Raw genomic sequence first — 18,016 nt, 5'->3', positions numbered from 1 at the left:
TTTTCAGAGTACTATTAAAATACTGGATATCTAAGGCTGGCCAATTAATAAAAAGTAAAAGGAAAACTCCAATAAAAAGGTTTATATTTAGTTCAAGAAAACAAATTCCATATGAACTTATTCAATAATACCTAAGTATTTTATAGGTTTTATCATTTAATAATACCATCTAGTATATTAATTTGACACATAAGATTCTGTATTTAATATATTTATCTTCTTTTTTTATTTTTGCTTTTAGAGATATCATTTCTCTCTATAACCAAGACTGGTTTTAAACTTCATATGTAATCCAAATTAGCTTAAAATTCTATCCTTCTGCCTCAGCCTTCCAGGCGTTGGAATTATAAAGCTATGCTTCACTCACATTGGCTTTTGAGTTTTTTAAGGCATTAGAAACTATATTTTATGCATCTAAAAGTAAGAGGGCATAAAAAAAAATCAAGCTTGACATTTTACTGTCAACAAAACAAAATTTTAAAAGTTGTTAAAGTCAGCGTTAGTGACAAATCATTACAAAAGCAACTCCAGTGACAAATTACTGAAAGTCTTAAAAATGTAAATACATTACAAGACAATGGTGGACATATGATTTCACATAAACAAAAAAAGCTAAAATATGACTGTACCCAGCACCCTCTTTATAATACCATTTTTTATGGTTGAACATTTCAAATGTTATAAAGAGGAGTTGTTTTTCCTTGAGGGCAGCTATACTTAATTCTGTGGTGATTTTAAACTGTGTCTTTATAGGAGAGCCTTATAATGAGGGTGGAGAGTATTGAAAAGCCACACTACACAAACAATTAGGCCATCATGCATTTCAACCCATTATTAAACTTACCCCTCTTTTGAGGCTTCTGAAAGAAGGAATTCTGGGCTTCCCTGTTTTTATTTCATTCATACAATAATGCACGGGCTCAATGGAGAGTGTGAGAAACTGGGACCCATTAGGAGTACTGGATGTGAATAAACTAGTAGGGGTTAAGGGTGGGGACTGTGGCTAATATGGAAATAAAGAAAGGAATCAATAAGCCAAATGTGCATAGTTTTTTGTCCTAAATGAAAATTCTATTTCTGGCAACATATTTTCACAAAATACACTTTAAATAAAGTTTTCTATGAAAATAGAGAGTAAACATAGTTTTGCTAAAGCTATTATCTTTTAAAAGTAAAGTCAGTTACTTTTAAGCAATACCATTTCACTTGTTTTTTTTACAAGCTGATAGGTTAAAATATAGAGTACACAAATTATGTTAGAACAATATAACCTAGACTAAAAATTTTTTTCTGGATTTTAGCATGTTAGCATCATAATGGATTCTATACAGGTTATATTTAACTTGTACTTGTCAAGAGATAAAGACATCAACTATAGTTAAAGTTATCACACAAAATACTTCTAAAACTGTATCTGATTACTATAAATAGGCAAAAGCTTCCCATCATCCCTAGCTTTCCTCTCAGACCATCTCTTCTTAAACAAGCTCTGGCATTCGCATCTTTCTAAGCTGCTCGGGCTGCTCTGCTGTGGCCAAGAGAGGTCTCACCACTCAAGCTCTTCACAGGACAGTATTATCAGAAGCAGAAGGAAAGCCCGAGTTAGCAATAAATGTGTTTTTAAAGATACTAGCAGTTAGATAATGAGTTAAATTTTATATACTTGCAGATGCCAAGATCTAAATACTAAACTAAATTAAATAAACATACTTTAAAAATTACAGTGTATCAGACAGAAGGAATACATCTCTCCTTATTGGTCCAACACAATCACTAAATCAAGAAGAAAGACAAAGCACTGGTCTATTCCATTTGCTCATGTGTTGAGCTATGTTTGTTTAGCTTCCAAAAACTACAGTACATCACAATCTGGGGTTTGACAAGAGCAGGATTCCCCTAGTAAACTAGAGGTTCCTAAAAGCTGAAGTTAAACAAGAACACTAAGCCCTTCTTATTAAAACTGCATATGGATGATAAAAGGTTATAGCAATATGAGCTATAACATCTAATTTGACACTGATTATCAGTGAGTTTAATCATTTATTCCAACTAAGAATCTCCACTATAGTAAGTAGTAACAGTAGAACATTGCCTTAGAATTGATACTATATAAATAAAATTGTAAAAACATTTAATTTAATTAGATATTAAAACGTAGTTAATATTCTTCCACATTATTAAGTGCTCAAGGTACAAGGCTGTTTTCTAATTAGTGAAAGATTAATTGAATCATTCAAGCTAAATGAAATTATTCCTCTATCAGTCGTAAATTATTATTCATTCAACATCTTTTTCAACTTACTAAGTAAGAGTTTGATTAGCATATGGAGATTTTATGGTATTTTACCTTTGGTTTCTTTCCAAAGAGCCACAGTTTGCCCTTGGCCTTCCCTACTGTGGACTTGGAATCCATCTTGCCACTGTCCTGTTTGGATGCACTGATGGTCCCATCCGAAATGGTTCTGTAAATATGCTGACTGTAATCTTCAAATGGAAAGTCTCCTGGAGGTTCAAAGCCAGACTTGAAGGAGTCTACTACCATTTGAGAATCCTATACATAAAGAAACAATTTTTAAAAACAATTTTGTTAACAGTACATTAGCTTTCAAAAAAATTTAAATAAAAGTTTAAAGAAATAGTTGTATTGTAATCACCAAAGGCTTAAAGAAAATAATTTCTCCCTGAATGTTGGAATAAGCATTGAATATAACAATCCCAAGTGAAAAAATATGACACACACATACTTTGAAATTCTCGACTAAAGAAACTAAAAGGCCTTTTCCTTTTTTTAAAAAATTTAGGGATTTAGTTAGTTACAGGTAGGCTCTCTGCTGGCACTGACTGAATGACTTGCTGTGAAGACGGAAGTACATGGCACATATCTGACACTCTTCCAAAATTAGTTTTTTCTTTTTTCCTCTCAGAATGTCAGAGTCTACTTGTCCATGCTTCTTAGTAACTCTGTCAGCATTTACTGAGAGATAACAAGATCTACGGCTATGCTGCCCTTTGGCTAAGCTGGGATGATTCTAGACCTATGTTCTGAGAACTTGACTCCTGACGCCCTCTCTTCCTCCTCCTCGTGATCTCTATTCTACACTCTGTTCTGGATCAGCCCAGGCACTAACTCTTACATTCAAGATGGACTACGCAAGATCGACCTGACACTAGATCGATCTAACCACAGCCTTCTGTAAACTTTTATTAGAATAACAGCATAATATAATTTAAACACATAGTTCAAAGGTTATAATTTTTGATTAGAAAAAATAATGGACAGGAGAGGGCTGCAAGTGTCTTTAAAGACTAAGAATGTTAGCGTTGACCTTGCTTCAGGAGTCTGACTTACGCAAGGCTCTCTCTCTCATACAGAGTCTAAGTAAGAAGCAAGTATTCCTTAAGTTCCTTTACTCCTCTCCCAAACCACAACATTAATTTCAAATGCACAACACCACCACATGCACTAATCCAGAGACAATTATATAGTACTTACTCTTCTTTCATCAACTGATTTTGCTGCAAGAATCATTCCTTCTAAACATTTTGAGATGATAGGAATAACTTTGCGTTCTGAGTCTGCAAACCCTCTGTAACATTCACTGAGTTTAATCGTCCTTCGTTCATCCATTTCCTGTAGTTGCTAATAATCCAGAATTCAAACAAGGAGGGAAATTGAATTTTCTATTCTGAAGAACCATTAGTGACCTCCCCAAAACTATTTCTTAGGTATTACACTTTTATTTTTAGACCTTTCGATGGTGCTATATAGACTTAACAATTCTTATAATCTCAGGCCTGTTAAATAATAAAAGGAGGAAAATACAAGGCTTTTAATTCTGACATTAAAAATCATCTAAAACATTACACAATTGGCAACCAGGTCTCTGCTTCACACCTCTCCCACCTTGTCTCAAAACCATTTTTTTTCACTCAACTAGACGACACTTACCTTGTAAATCTGAGGGATCACCACGTAGAAATGCCTGTGCTGCTCTCCATTAAAGGTCTGCAGCTGGGCGGCATATTCATTTTTATTCTCGTCGGCCATGTGCGTACGGAGGTTCAACTGCTGTTTGGCCTATGGGCAAAAATGATCCAAATGATTGCCAAAAACAAAGTAATTCATTTTTCTGAAAATTATACCAACCTAAATTATGTCATAGATAACACAACAGCTAATGAATGTTTCCAAATCTTACACAGCCTCCTTATGACAACAATCCCCCTGTTCCTATGAAAGCTCTCCTCTTTTCAATAATCTAGTCTACTTATAAAATTCACACAGAAAATAATAAACTAAAATCATAATAAATATGAATGATTAAAATGTGCTTTGAGTACTGTAATATTCAACAGTGTTTCAATCTCTATAATACCAGAGGTACTTATTTAAAATAGTTCTACATTTAATTTCTTGCAGAAAATCAAAGGAATATCATCTTCACTGACAAGAATACAAGTAAAACTGTTAGTTCTAACACACTGAGTATAAGCTAAACAAATTTTCTAACTGACTGTGGTGGTTTGAATATGCTTGGCCCAGGGAATGGTACTCTTAAGAAATGTGACCTTATATCATTATGGATGTGGGCTTTAAGACCCTTATCCTAGCTCCCTGGAAGCCAGTCTTCTCCTGTCGGCCTTTGGGTGAAGATGTAGAACTCTCAGCTCCTCAAGCCCCAGGTCTACCTGGAAACTGCCAAACTGATGCCTTGATGATAATAGACTGAACCTCTGAACATATAAGCCAGGCCCAAGTAAATGGCCTTATAAGAGTTGCCTTGATGATATCTGTTCATAGCAGTAAAACCCTAAGACACTGATCTAAAATAGGAAATAAGAATTAGCTCCCCAGATTCAACACTGCATACCAGCAGTTTCACATACATGCAAGGCTGAGGCATCAGAGCTGCAGTGTAACCTGGGCACAACATAGCAAAAAGAAGAGAGGGAGGGAGGGTGGGAAGGAGAGGGAGTGCTATGTGGGCTATGTAAACATCAGGGGTATAGGTTACACAGCACACTGGGTATTGAGACACCTCCCTATTTTTATTTCCCTTTCTTTTGCTAAGGACTGAACCTCAGGGCTTTACTAAGCCTTGCTAACACATGCTGTGGCCAGATCCTCATTCCCAGTCCTCTCCACCCCTCATTCTTAGGATGCTAACTCTTACAGACCCAGTTACTTAGCTTCTAACAGCAGTCTATAACTATAGCTTGTTAATTCAGATAAACTGACTATGGAAGCAGGATAGCCAAGATTATAGATAAGCCCACAAAACCTTATTTAATCCACAGCACATCAGAAGTTCCTACAAGTAAATACTATGGAAACTAAATATTATGAACCAAAACATGAAGTATTTCTATAGAGAAAAAATGAAATGAGACCAAACTTGAAGTTCCAGCCTGAACATTTCTTCACACACAAATCCCTTTTTCTCCTTCTACCATAAACCACAAAGCGGGACAAAGATTCCAAGTCCTAGTCTCAAGTCCTCCTGACCTATCAGAGAGAACTCCTCCAGGTCCCAGCTAGGAAGGAGGTCTCAGCAGAGTATATAAAAAAATAAGGCTACAAAGTCAAATAGATGAAGCCTAGTCTAATTTTTTAATAATAAAGAGATTTCAAATAATTGAACATTAAACCATGAACACTGAAATTCTGAAAAAGATAGGACAAACTAACTAGCAGCCATATTATATCTAGGTTTCAAGATGCTTAGTGAATACGTAAAGCTAATCCCTAGACAAAGTGAAGATGTTGATGTGAGTCCACTAAACATATAACTTTAAATTGCCTGTGACATAAATTTGAATAACCACTATATGATACTGACTCAAAGAAGTGTTTAAAGGTGAATGTCAACGTTGAGACATGTCCCCTGTACAAAATAGTGCTGTTATTCACAATACTATAGAGTAACACATTATTCAATTATGAACATGCCATAATGTTGGAAAGGAAATTATATAATCAAAATAAAGATATAAAAACTTAACTAGCAGGATCAAAGCTAATAATAAAGATGTCCATACAAATTTTAAATTCAGTCTTTAAGTTATAAGAGGCACATCCTCATACCAACACACATGTAAAGACAAGATAATCATAAACTCAGTGGTAGACAGTTCAAACAACAAGGCTGCCTAAGTCATAAATACTCAGGTCATAGCAGCAAGAACTTAGTGCTCAGACAAGGAAGGTAATCGAAACCAGAACTGATCAAACATACAGTATTACAGTCAGTTCAGAATTTTTATTATTTAAAATTATTATTTAAAAATGTATTTGACATTTGTCTATGTAACTCAAAATCTGAGAGATGAGTACAGCCTATATAAGGAAATAATAAAGATGTGGGGGAGGGGAGCCCAACTGAACTCTATTAATTAACAAAGGAGAAAAAAAGAAACAGCAGTTACGAGACCAATCAATCCTATCAGCAAATTATGCCACAGAATAGCCAGCTCAGAATCTGGGACAAGACTTTTATCAGGTAATGAGGTGACATGGTGACAGTTCAGCACTCATGTCTGTAAAGCTGCTGAGGTACTGGTACTGTTGAGTCACACCCAATGTGCATACTTTATGGCTGTATCTCACTCTTTTTATTCAATTTAAAAATAAGGAAGAAAGCCGGGCGGTGGTGGCGCAGGCCTATAATCCCAGCACTCTGGGAGGCAGAGGCACGTGGATTTCTGAGTTCAAGGCCAGCCTGGTCTACAGAGTGAGTTCCAGGACAGCCAGGGTTATACAGAGAAACGCTGTCTCGAAAGAAAACAATCCAAAAATCCAAAAATACCAAAGGAATAAGGAAGAAAAAAAAAAAATCATTTGGAATGTAAACAAAGAATATAGAAAATAAAAACATATAATAAAAAAAAAATCCTAATAGCCAGTTTCTCCTGAGCATTATGAATGCAACTAAGGCATTATGTTATCATTTTTCCTTCTTAGATCAAGTAAGCAACATTTGCATATTTTAGATTTAGATATAATAATGATGTAAAAGGTATGCCTTCTTTCCATACATATAATATTTGGTTATCAAAGCAGGATTGTTGACTTTATGCAATGGATACACACCAGTAGTAATGCTGTTTCAAAGCCCATTTGGACCCTTACCTTTTCAACATCGGCCTTGGTTGCGTTAGTGTCATTATCTAATCTCTCATAGCTCTGTTGTGCTTTCTCAGCTTCTCTGCATTCTCTTTCAAATTTCTTTTTACTCTGCAAAGAGAATTTTAAAAACTTGTTTGCAAAGTAGTTTAAGTGTTCTCAGTGTGTATTATTTAAAAATGAACTAAAATAATGAAAATAAAATTTGCCCTTTCTAATTTGGAAAATTAATTATTATAACCAACTTAAATTTATTCTAATATTTATATCTTAAATATCAGTTATTAGTTACTGACAATAATGAAAAATAACATGAATATAACTAATACTCAAAACATTTCTAATTCTCTGTCCATAACAAGAAAATTATTATAAATGAGTCTTCATTGGTTGGTTTTGGTGTAGTTAAGATGTGGAAATATCCCTTCAAAGTGGTTTGAAGTTGTTTCTATCAGATAACTCAGGAACATTATCAGCAGAGACACAAGACTACTTGTTTTTGTGTTGAGTTTTTCCTTAAACCAACAAAAACAGAGTTTTACTATGTGGTCCGAGCTGGCATGGCATTCACTGTGTAGTTCCCCTGTCCTTGAATAGTTCATCTTCCTGCATCAGCTTCTGAGTGCTAGGGGGCATGTGTCACATGGTTTTTTTGTTTGTTTTTGGTTTTTTGTTGTTGTTGTTTTTTGAGACAGAGTTCCTCTGTGTAGCCCTCGCTGTCCTCGAACTCAGAAATCTGCTGCCCAAATGCTGGGACTAAAGGCATGCGCCCCCACTGTCCCTCTCACATCCAAGTTTTATCTAATTCAAATTAGTATTACTTTTAAAAAGCTATTTATGACTGCTCAGCAGTTAAAGAGTACTTGCAGCTCTTGTAGAGGGCCTGGGTTGGGTCCCAGGATCCACAAGATTGATTTGTGGTCCAGTAACTCCAGTTCCAGGGAACTGACACCTTTCTGCCCTCTAAGCACACTACACACACACATGTGCACATAAAACATGCAGGAAAACTCATAAAAATTCATAAAAATATACTCATTCATAAAAAAATATAAAAGCTATTTATAAGTGAGATATGATATATATCCATGCACATTTAATATACACTTACTGTTATGTTAATCCTCATTATTTACATCATTTTGTTCTCTGGTTTCATTTTCTCCTCACGGTTTCTAACTCACACCAGCTGTCCCAGTAGAGAGCTGTTTTCTTAGTCTCCCTTTCCTATAATCCCAGGGTGCCTTGCACCTCTGTTACCTGGATACATTAGGTTCATTATCATTCTCAGGATCGCATTCAGCAGTAGCTTTCAAGAAGGTTTGTAAAATGTAATTTTTGAGGTGAGAAATGTTTTTATCGTTACCACCCATCCCATCCCATCCCGGACCACCATGTCTAGGCTTTCTGAACTCCAGGCCATTGGGACAGCCCTTTACCGCCACTTTTAAGTGGCTGAGTTGGAAACAGTTTCCTTCAGAAAATTTAAAAGTACTATTCTATTATTTTCTGGTTTGTATATAAGTAGGTTGAGATATGCCCAATCCTGTTCTAATTAATTCCTGATTCACTGTAAAAGGCATGTTTATTTTTTTGTTGCAACATTTTGCTTCTGTGACTAAATCTGTTCTCTCTTAGATATCTGGAACCTCTCCTGAAAGTTTGGAGATCTGCTGCAGTGTAGGGTAATACCAGGACAGGGAAGCAGGAGTAGGTTGATTGGGGAACAGGGGGAGGAGAAATGGGTTATGGGACTTTTGGGGGTGGGGTGGGCAGGAAAGGGGACGTTTGAAATGTAAATAAAAAATATATCTAATAAAAAATAAATAAAACGTTTTGAGATGCCATGCACATAAGATGAGCTCTTTAAGAAGAGGTCACAGCACTGGTTTATATATGTATGTATGTATATATGTATGTAAGCGCGCGTTCACTCAGAGGTCAGAGTTGCACGCTCAGGAGTCAGCTATTCTTCCACTTCTACTGACTGCTTACGGGTCAGGGCCGGGATCGAGTGCTAGGCCACCTTGTCAGCTCTTATGAGGGCAAGTGTTGACAGTTCACAGAACTGGATGCAGCAAGTTCTTTCCTCCAGAAATCCATGACTTTACATTGAAGGCATTTTTTTCCTTGACTTACTTTTATCCATCTTTTTTTTTTTTTTAATCTAGCACGGTTCTTTTGAAAAAGAAACTGCTAAATGAAATTTTCTGATTTTATTCTGTTGTTTTGTATTTTATCCTCTTTAATTTTTACTTTCTGAAAGATGTCTTCAGTTTTGTCCATTTCTCATGGACTTTTCATTTCTCCCTATATGAAGTCCTTTTGTATTTACACCAATTTTAATAGTATCTACCTTTATTTCCATGGATAAAGCATTTCCTATTCTCCACAGAGAAAGTTAATACCATTTTTGGATATCCTTATCTTTAAGCTTTTCACCTTCATAGTTGTGGTTTCCTCTATATACTATTGTGGTCTCTGATCTGATATTTTCCTTCACTGTCTGGGAATCCTTGTCTGTGTGCTTATTTTACGTTTCCATTAAATACACTCTAGGCAGGGCTGGCTAACCCTGATCTTTCCCTCTGGAGTGAAGCAGCCAGGTAGTTTCCTTGGAAAAGCCCTGTGTAATTCCCCAACTCTGTGACTTGAGTTTGTGAGAATCCCCAGAGAGAGCCTCTATTAAGTTTTTGCCTGGAAATGCTTTATGATCTATGTTCTGAGAATTACTCAGAAAAAGAAAGCAGAAGACTGGAGTATTTTGTATTTACACAATCCCACTGTGGTCCAGTGGCTATGTGTTAATAATTTTGACACAAAATGAGGCTAGTTACACACAAGTATTTTATATTATATATCTTATTTGTGGAAAAACATTCACTTTTCTTGGAATAGCAAGGCAATCACAAATACAAATGAATTAAAACTATTCCATTCACCATGTATAATTATACAATATAGAAAATGACCTCTATTCCCTACTCTTCCGGAGCAGAGTCTGCCTGTCAATACAGAGGCTGTTGACAACTGTGGCTTTATGGTCCTTAGAGGCACCCAGGAGGAAGTCTACTGGGGTTTTCTGCTAGTTTTATGTCCTTGATTTAAAAAGAACAGTGAGAAAAGAAATGTTCCTTTTTTTCTTGCCCCAGGGTGCAGCAAAGCTGAAGAATAAGAAGCAACACACTCTGGTGGCATGTAGCACTAGTGACATCACTCCACCACTGACAGACTAGAGCTGCTATTTCTGAGCTCTGCTCTTAGGAAACTGTAAATCATCATCTGGAGCCTGCTGACCGCTACAAGTAGCATCGAACATTAATCTTCCTAAGTTCTGGCCAAGCTCTCCTTCACAGGCCACTCTCTTCTGCCCTCCTTTGAAATGCCACTGCTCACCCTGGGAGTAGTGACTTCTTCCAACTCCTCCCTTCAACTGTTTCATGTCCCTCACTTCCCCAGTTTGTTAGAGCTCCCTTCAACTACTTCAGACACATTAGGTTTCTATAATTTTGTTTTGACTAAAAAGGAAAAATAATTAGAAATTAGGATCCGATATTTGTTTCTAAATAATGCCAGTCTCTTTCACTGGACTCCAGGCTCCACAAAAAACAGAAGCCATGTCATATTTATTTAGGAATATACAGGGACCAGGACAAGTAAAGGGCTGACTAGGGCTAAATTTACTTTTTCATAATATTGTTAATGACTTGAAAAAAATACATTATTTGAAATACCTAACTTTTGTAATGGTTATGTCTTACTTTATAACCTTTGTAACTTTTCTTAATAACTGCCAATTGTTATAAAGATGAGTCAGCACATACTGTAAACAGATTTATGTCAACACCCAATTCTAGAAGAACCAGGACCTCCTGAGTACAGGAGTATGTTATTCTATGTTAATGAAAACAGACACTCTCTTGCACGCTTATTAGATGGCAGATACTAAGGATGCCACTGATAGTAATTTAAGTTTTAATAACTAAAAACCCTCCTGTAAAGTCTTGGTGAAACCAATTATAAAGAAAATGAAAACAGACTATTAACATACCTAAGAACTCTAAATCAGCATTGGTGATTAAAAATCACTGACACTTAAATAGAAATAGAATCTAAGTTTTAAATATTCATTTTAACAGGAAAACATAAAAGCATAGCAAATATAATCATGAGCTTTCAAAATGCCAAAGATTTGCATAGTATGAAGAGACACCAGAGTGCCTTCATGAGCTTGTAAATTTTAAGTCTCCAAGCCCTTCTGACAATCACAACTAGAAAAATTAAATATATACACACACATCACACCTTTCTTCAGCACAATTCTTAAAGACTATAGTTATCTATTGTAAAAATACTAGCGAAGAGCCAATCACTTAGCAACCTGAACATTTAAAAAGTCTATCTTGCTGGGCGGTGGTGGTGCACGCCTTTAATCCCAGCACTTGGGAGGCAGAGGCAGGTGGATTTCTGAGTTCGAGGCCAGCCTGGTCTACAGAGTTCCAAGACAGCCAGGGCTACACAGAGAAACCCTGTCTCAAAAAAAAAAAAAAAAAAGTCTATCTTATACTACAAAGTCTTTCAATCTAGCATATCCAGTAAATAAGACTATAGCATCTATGTGGACACCTTGTTTATGTAAAACAAAACCTTTTTAAAACTGCACATTATAAAGGACCTTAGGGAAATTTAAGTAGTTAGTAGGTTTTCTAAGTCTGATCTATTAGTTCTTTTTCTGCAATTTGAAGCTTACAGCATTACTGAGCTAAAAGAAAGGAAGTCCTTATAGGAAAGGACTTCTTATATGGTAGTCCTTGCTCCTCTGCTAAAAAGGACTACCATATAAGAAGGTCATATGGTAAAAAGGAGGTCAAGAGAAGTCTAGTCCATAAAAACATTCAAAAACCACAATCTTAGTTCTTTCCTCTCAGGCAAATAGTCTCCCAAGATAGCTGTTTACAAATTCTCCAAACTCCACTTATTGGATAAATATCTCTAGTATTTACCAGGATATGAAGACTAAAGAATTTGTCCCACTGTTTACATAGGGAAAAAGGAAAATGCAATGGGCTCAATCCTTTATTTATACTCCTTAGTTATCATAAAACAAAAACAAATGGCAGATTATGAATAATAACTCACTTATTACATAGCCTACAGAATGAGACCCTGACACACCCTGGGAGGGGGCGGTGTGGAGGAGACAGGTGGGAAATGGCTCGATGGCAACAGTACTTGCTGCCAAACCTAATACACTGAGAACCATGAGACTCAGATGTAGAGTTTAATGGGGCTGAGGGTCAGTCAGTCTGTGCCTTTTTGATCATCCATGAAAAACACTGTTACTCACATTATCCATCTGTTTCCAACACATGTCAAGGTACTGTTGAGCTTTCCGTCCTTCTTGGAGATGCTGAAGATAACCATCAGCAAACAAACAGAACAAACAAACAAAAATAATTACATTTACATACTAAGGAAATGCCAACATCCTCAAAGGGCTCTTAACTTTTCAAGGTGATAAAATATATACATGTATATATTAGTTATACATACTATTCCTAACTTTAGAGTTAGGAAGAGAGTGAAAAACTTATTTAAAATATATCTTATAGGTTACTTTACTACTTTTAAAATAACCTTTAAAACATGCATAATATTAAAATAATGATCATCTTCATTGGACTTTTTCTATAAAAAGTCAGATAACAAGTAATAGATATTTTACGTTTGTAAGTCAAACAGTATTCTGTCTACAATTGTGTAGCCATAGGAAATATCACACACAATGAATGCAAATTAAACTTTATGGACACTCAAATTCAAATTTTATAAAATTTTACAAGCCACTATTTACTTTTAAATTCTTTTCTACCACCTAAATATATAAAGTATCCTTAGCTTATGGGACCTAGGAAACAAAAGTAAGAGACAGGCTGTATTTGGTCTGTGGGCTGTATGTTGCCAAACCCTGATCATAATTCAGATTATAAACTGGTAACCTTAGCTCACAGCTTTTCTTTTTTACTGACATTGTTTTGCAGTATATTCTCATCTCACAATTTTTAATGGAAGGAAATTTAGTAATATAGAAAACCAGTCTTAAACCAAACATAGTTCTAAAAGAAAAATAGTTATTTTCAGAAACTATTTCATATGACTGTTGTGATTAGATGAAAATCATAAATATTACCATTTTTCTTTCCGTTTTCAGATCATGGGCATATCTCATTAATTCACCATATACTCTGTGTGCCATTTCTTCTGCTACTACCTCTCGCTGTCCTGCATAGTCGTTTAACTCATTAAGGATGTTAAAAAAGGCGATACATGAAGTAAACCTGGCAAAACATATTAAAAATAATAAGATTTATCTTTGCTTCCATTACAATTTTTTTGTGAAGTATTTTTGGTGTCTAAATGTTGAGAAGCTTTAGTATACTCAACCTAATCCCAGCTATTGGTTCTATATTAATTACATATGGAAAGAAAACCTGCATTGAACTCAAGTTGTACATGTTTAAGTATCTTTAGATAGCCTTCAATTTATAAATAAAGGGATATTTGGGGTCAAAATATAATAAGAATACTACCTGCAGGTTCTTTTGACATAGTGGAATCTTTAGGTTGCCAATTGACTGGCCTGAGCTTGGGAATCACTTGGGTGGATTCCTAGGCTTGGCAGCTGAACCTGTTGCAGAGATGATGTGCTTGTTCTCGAGGACAGAACCTGCCAATCACACCACTCAAATGCATCTTGATAGCGGATCTACAGAACTTTGCTATCAGCTCTGGATACAGCTGCCTGTATGCCTGCCCACATCCTGAATGGAAACGTACCATTGTGGTTGGCACCAAAGAGGGATAAAGGGGGCAAAAATAAGGGTAAAAATGTGTGTGAAGGGAAGGAGAGAAACAAAGAAAATTACTGTGTTAAAATGTATATATCTACTTGGAACACACCAAGGAACACTCTTCAACTGGGGGCTCAGACAGGGCTGGCTCCCTTAAGAATGAATGCTAAGAACCAATAACATACAAAAAGCTGTTGAATTTAAGCTCGTTTAATTTCTACAGTTTACAACCACCTGCATATTAAGATCTCCAAAAGGCCCAAAAGAAAGTTTTCATCTTTTATTCAGGATTCAAAATTATCCCCTAATTTCATCACTTTTCACTATCCTGAAAGGCAAAGTCTTAGAAGGCTGATGACAATATCACAATGAAGTGTGGAAAACACCCTTCTGCTGGGGACTATGCAAGGCAAGCAGCAGTCTGGTCTAAATCTTACTTAAAAATCCCACTTTTATTTATTCTTAAAAAAAGAAAAACTATTAAGTTCATTAAATTATCTATCCTCAAAAGATAAATAGTAGTTTCTTTTTTTAAAAATATGTGATGTTTTTATTAAATAACTTTAAAGAAAAACTTAATGAGTTTTTTTTAACAGTACATTTTACAAAGTAAAAGTTCATACATAGTATCCTGAATATTGTAATGTGCAATAACTAACAGGTTAGATTTACCTTGGTTCTTCATCTTTGGAGGAGCGTTTGGGACAGTACTTCTTAACCAGATTTCTAAAGGAAGAAAAGTTTTGATTTTATAAACAATACTTTTGAAATAAAAGTTTTAACCTAAATTTTGTCAATTTCATTAAGGGTTTAAGAAAAGACTATTGTATATAAAACACTGAGAACAACATGTCATCTTTAAACATTAACATGATAATACATGATCACTATTTATATTTTATTCTTAAAAATATTAACATTATTTCTGTTTATGGTATTGTAATTACAGTTAGATTATGCATAAACTAAAAGGAATAACAGGAAAACAATATTCAGTATATGGAACTGAGTGATGGAACAAAGACACATTTCAAAGAAACACCATCACTCTCTTGTTTGACAAATCAGATATTTTTAATAGCAACTGAGGCAAAACATAAACAGATGCTGACTAAAGGGATAAAAGAGCAGCTAGCTACCATCCTCTACCAAGCTGCTGCTCTATGGAAATCATGTGACTCACTCCCGGTTTTAAGGTGTGGGGCCTCTTTTATGCTAGAAAGTGCACGACCAGCAACCACACCCCTGGTCCTCTAGCTTCCCTTTTCTTTAGGCAAAAACACATTCTAACTTGTGACTGACTATATGTGCCGACATTCTGTCTATCTGTAACATTCTTAGAATACTGCCTTATTTCATACATATGAAATAAACTATATGCTAGTACAGAGACTTTAGAGCTAGACTGGGAGATATGGGTTTGAATCTTGGCTAAATGATTTTTATATGACCCACAGCAATTTACACTAATTTTTCTCTGTTCCTCAGATTCCTATATGGTGTCAACAGTGCCTACCCCACAGATTTCTGAGAAGTTACTGAGATAAAACATTGACCACAGTGCTTTATATATAACAGGTTTGCTTTACAACATATGGACCACTGGAGGTCTAGCTTTCTGAACCCTGTGTGTGAGTGCAGGTGTACCCCTGTGGAGGACAGTCGGGTGTTCTCCCTCCCTTCCACCCTGTTTGAGATGAGCCCTTCCTTGGTCACCACTGCCTTTAGAAGGCTGGCTGCCCTCCAAACTTCTGGAGATTCTTCTGTGTCCATCTCCCATCTTGCCCCACAAGTGTTCATGACATCCATGAGATGCCATGTCCTGTGTTACATGAGTTCTAGGATTCAAACTCAGGTTCTCATGCTTGAGTAACAAGTACTTTACCCACTGAACCATCTCCAACCTGATAGACTTTTTGAGAAGTAATTTTGTGTCTGCTAATCAAAAATTAAAAAGACCAATATTTTTTTTTAAAAAATCTCTTATTTCTTGGTATTTAATTTATATTGATTTTCTAAAAGTTTAAGAATACAATGGAAAGGAAACTAAGAAGAAACTAGCCTATCATCATGATTTAAACATAATCATTCAATGATTTTCAGAACAAATTAATTCCACTTATAAGTTAGCTTATTGAGTCGACAAATAATGATGTGCTCTGTCCTGGCTGCTGTGTAAGCTACCAGGAGTGCCGCCAATGACAGAGCTATCCATGTTCAAGAGACACTTCCTTCCAATGAGGCAGCTGCATAGCAGCAATTACAAAGTGCGGCCCGGCGAGGGCTAAGATAAAGTACAGAGACGGTGCTGTGACAAAGTGAGAAGCTACCATCAACCAAGAGAGAAACTGCTGAAAAGCTCAGTGCCTGCCATCAAGAAGACCACAGCCAGCATTAGAAAGCACAAGTCGAGAGTACTAGGACTTACTTGTGATTTTAATAAAAATTGAATATTTAAGAAATGATGGCATACCACTCATTTTAGTCTTACTTCTATTGCTATGATAAAACACTCTGAAAAATTACTTAGGAGAGAAAGAGTGTATTCAGTTTACAACTATAGGCCCTGTCAAGTCAGGAACTAGACAGAGTCATGATCAAGAGCAACGAAAACACGGAGCACATGTGCTCACCTCAGCTCTACTATTATATAGTCTAAGACCCAAACTCAGGAGATGATGCCACCCACGTGGCCAGGCCTTCTTGCCTCAACTACTGTAATAAAGACAACCTCTCATAGACAATCCCCACAGGTCAACCAGATCGAAACAGGTCAGCGGTTAAGAGCACTGACTACTCTCCTGAAGGTCCTGAGTTCAATCCCCAGCAACCACATGGTGGCTAACAACCATCTGTACTGAGATCTGATATCCTCTTCTGGGGTGTCTGAAGACAGCTACAGTGTACTTATATATAATAAACAAGTAAGTTTCTAGGCTAATATCCACTTATCAGTGAGTGCATACCATGATTGATCTTTTGAGACTGGGTTACTTCACTTAGTATGATGTTCTCCAGCTCCATCCATACCTAGAAACTTTGAATACCCAAGACATAATCCACATATTAAATGATGTCCAAAAAGAATGGAGGAGTGGCCCCTGGTTCTGGAAAGACTCAGTGCAAGAGTATAGGGGAATACCAGAACAGGGAAGCGGGAAGGGGTAGATGGAGGAACAGGGGGAGGAAAGAGGGCTTATGGGACTTGAGGGGAATGGGGACCCAGAAAAGGGGAATATCATTTGAAATGTAAATAAAAAATATATCAATTAAAAATAAAAAAAATAATAATAAACAAGTAAATCTAGAAACAGCCTCACAGACTCTCACTGAGACTCACTTCTCAGGGAATACCAGATTGTGTCAAGTTGATAACTGAAATTAAACATCACCATTCATATTCTCTCTCTCTCTCTCTCTCTCACACACACACACACACACACACACACATACAATTTTTAAGCAGCTATACAAGTTCAAGCACAAACATTTTCATAAATAATATTACTGATCTAGACTGGTAAAATATAGATACTGCTAAACAGTATTACATGAAGAGACTGCATAGCTCTTAAAACATCTTTTTGTAAAGAGGAAAGGCTAAAATTTTCCAATCCTATATTTGTGTAAAGAGCTAAATAGAAATTAGGAAACTGGAGAGCCCTGAGGGGAATTCTAAGTACAATGAGTGAAGAGGAAGAAGCAAGAAGGAAATCCATGAAGAACTCTAAGTGCGCTCTATGTTGCTGAAACATCAAAAACCGGAGAATGTTTGGCACTAAAGTAGAAAGGATAAAAGGGAACACAGAAGAAAAAAACAAAAAAAACCCTAGTCATATTAATGAACACTTAATACTCTTAACCATGGTTAAGTAACAGGAACATAACCAAAACACACTGGGAATCAGTGCCTAGATTAATTTCACAGCTCAACTAAATACCAGCAAAGATGCTTAGTGCTGATCATTATTTCAGGTGTTAGAATGATAGACGAGTCCTAACTATCAAACTAGTACTAATGCAAAGCTTACAGTCATTCTGA

The 18,016-nt window shown here is 36.0% G+C and overlaps 1 protein-coding gene across 3 annotated transcripts in view; it reads right to left on the bottom strand.

The window, feature by feature from the left end:
- Fnbp1l (formin binding protein 1 like) overlaps nucleotides 1-18,016 on the bottom strand; it is an 80,102-nt gene that overhangs the window by 16,853 nt on the left and 45,233 nt on the right. For all 3 annotated transcript variants that reach the window (XM_052179314.1, XM_052179315.1, XM_052179316.1), the window contains 7 exons: nucleotides 14,647-14,700; nucleotides 13,314-13,461; nucleotides 12,471-12,533; nucleotides 7,130-7,234; nucleotides 3,950-4,078; nucleotides 3,494-3,640; nucleotides 2,348-2,551 (listed from right to left, as the gene is read on the bottom strand). In XM_052179314.1, coding sequence (XP_052035274.1) covers nucleotides 2,348-2,551; nucleotides 3,494-3,640; nucleotides 3,950-4,078; nucleotides 7,130-7,234; nucleotides 12,471-12,533; nucleotides 13,314-13,461; nucleotides 14,647-14,700 — 850 coding nt within the window. The remainder of the gene's footprint in view (nucleotides 1-2,347; nucleotides 2,552-3,493; nucleotides 3,641-3,949; nucleotides 4,079-7,129; nucleotides 7,235-12,470; nucleotides 12,534-13,313; nucleotides 13,462-14,646; nucleotides 14,701-18,016) is intronic.

This window comes from Apodemus sylvaticus, chromosome 4, assembly GCF_947179515.1.
Source record: "Apodemus sylvaticus chromosome 4, mApoSyl1.1, whole genome shotgun sequence".
In the NCBI taxonomy this organism is placed as follows: domain Eukaryota; kingdom Metazoa; phylum Chordata; class Mammalia; order Rodentia; family Muridae; genus Apodemus; species Apodemus sylvaticus.
The sequence above is the reverse complement of the archived record's forward strand: the minus strand, read 5'-3'. Positions and strand labels throughout refer to the sequence as shown.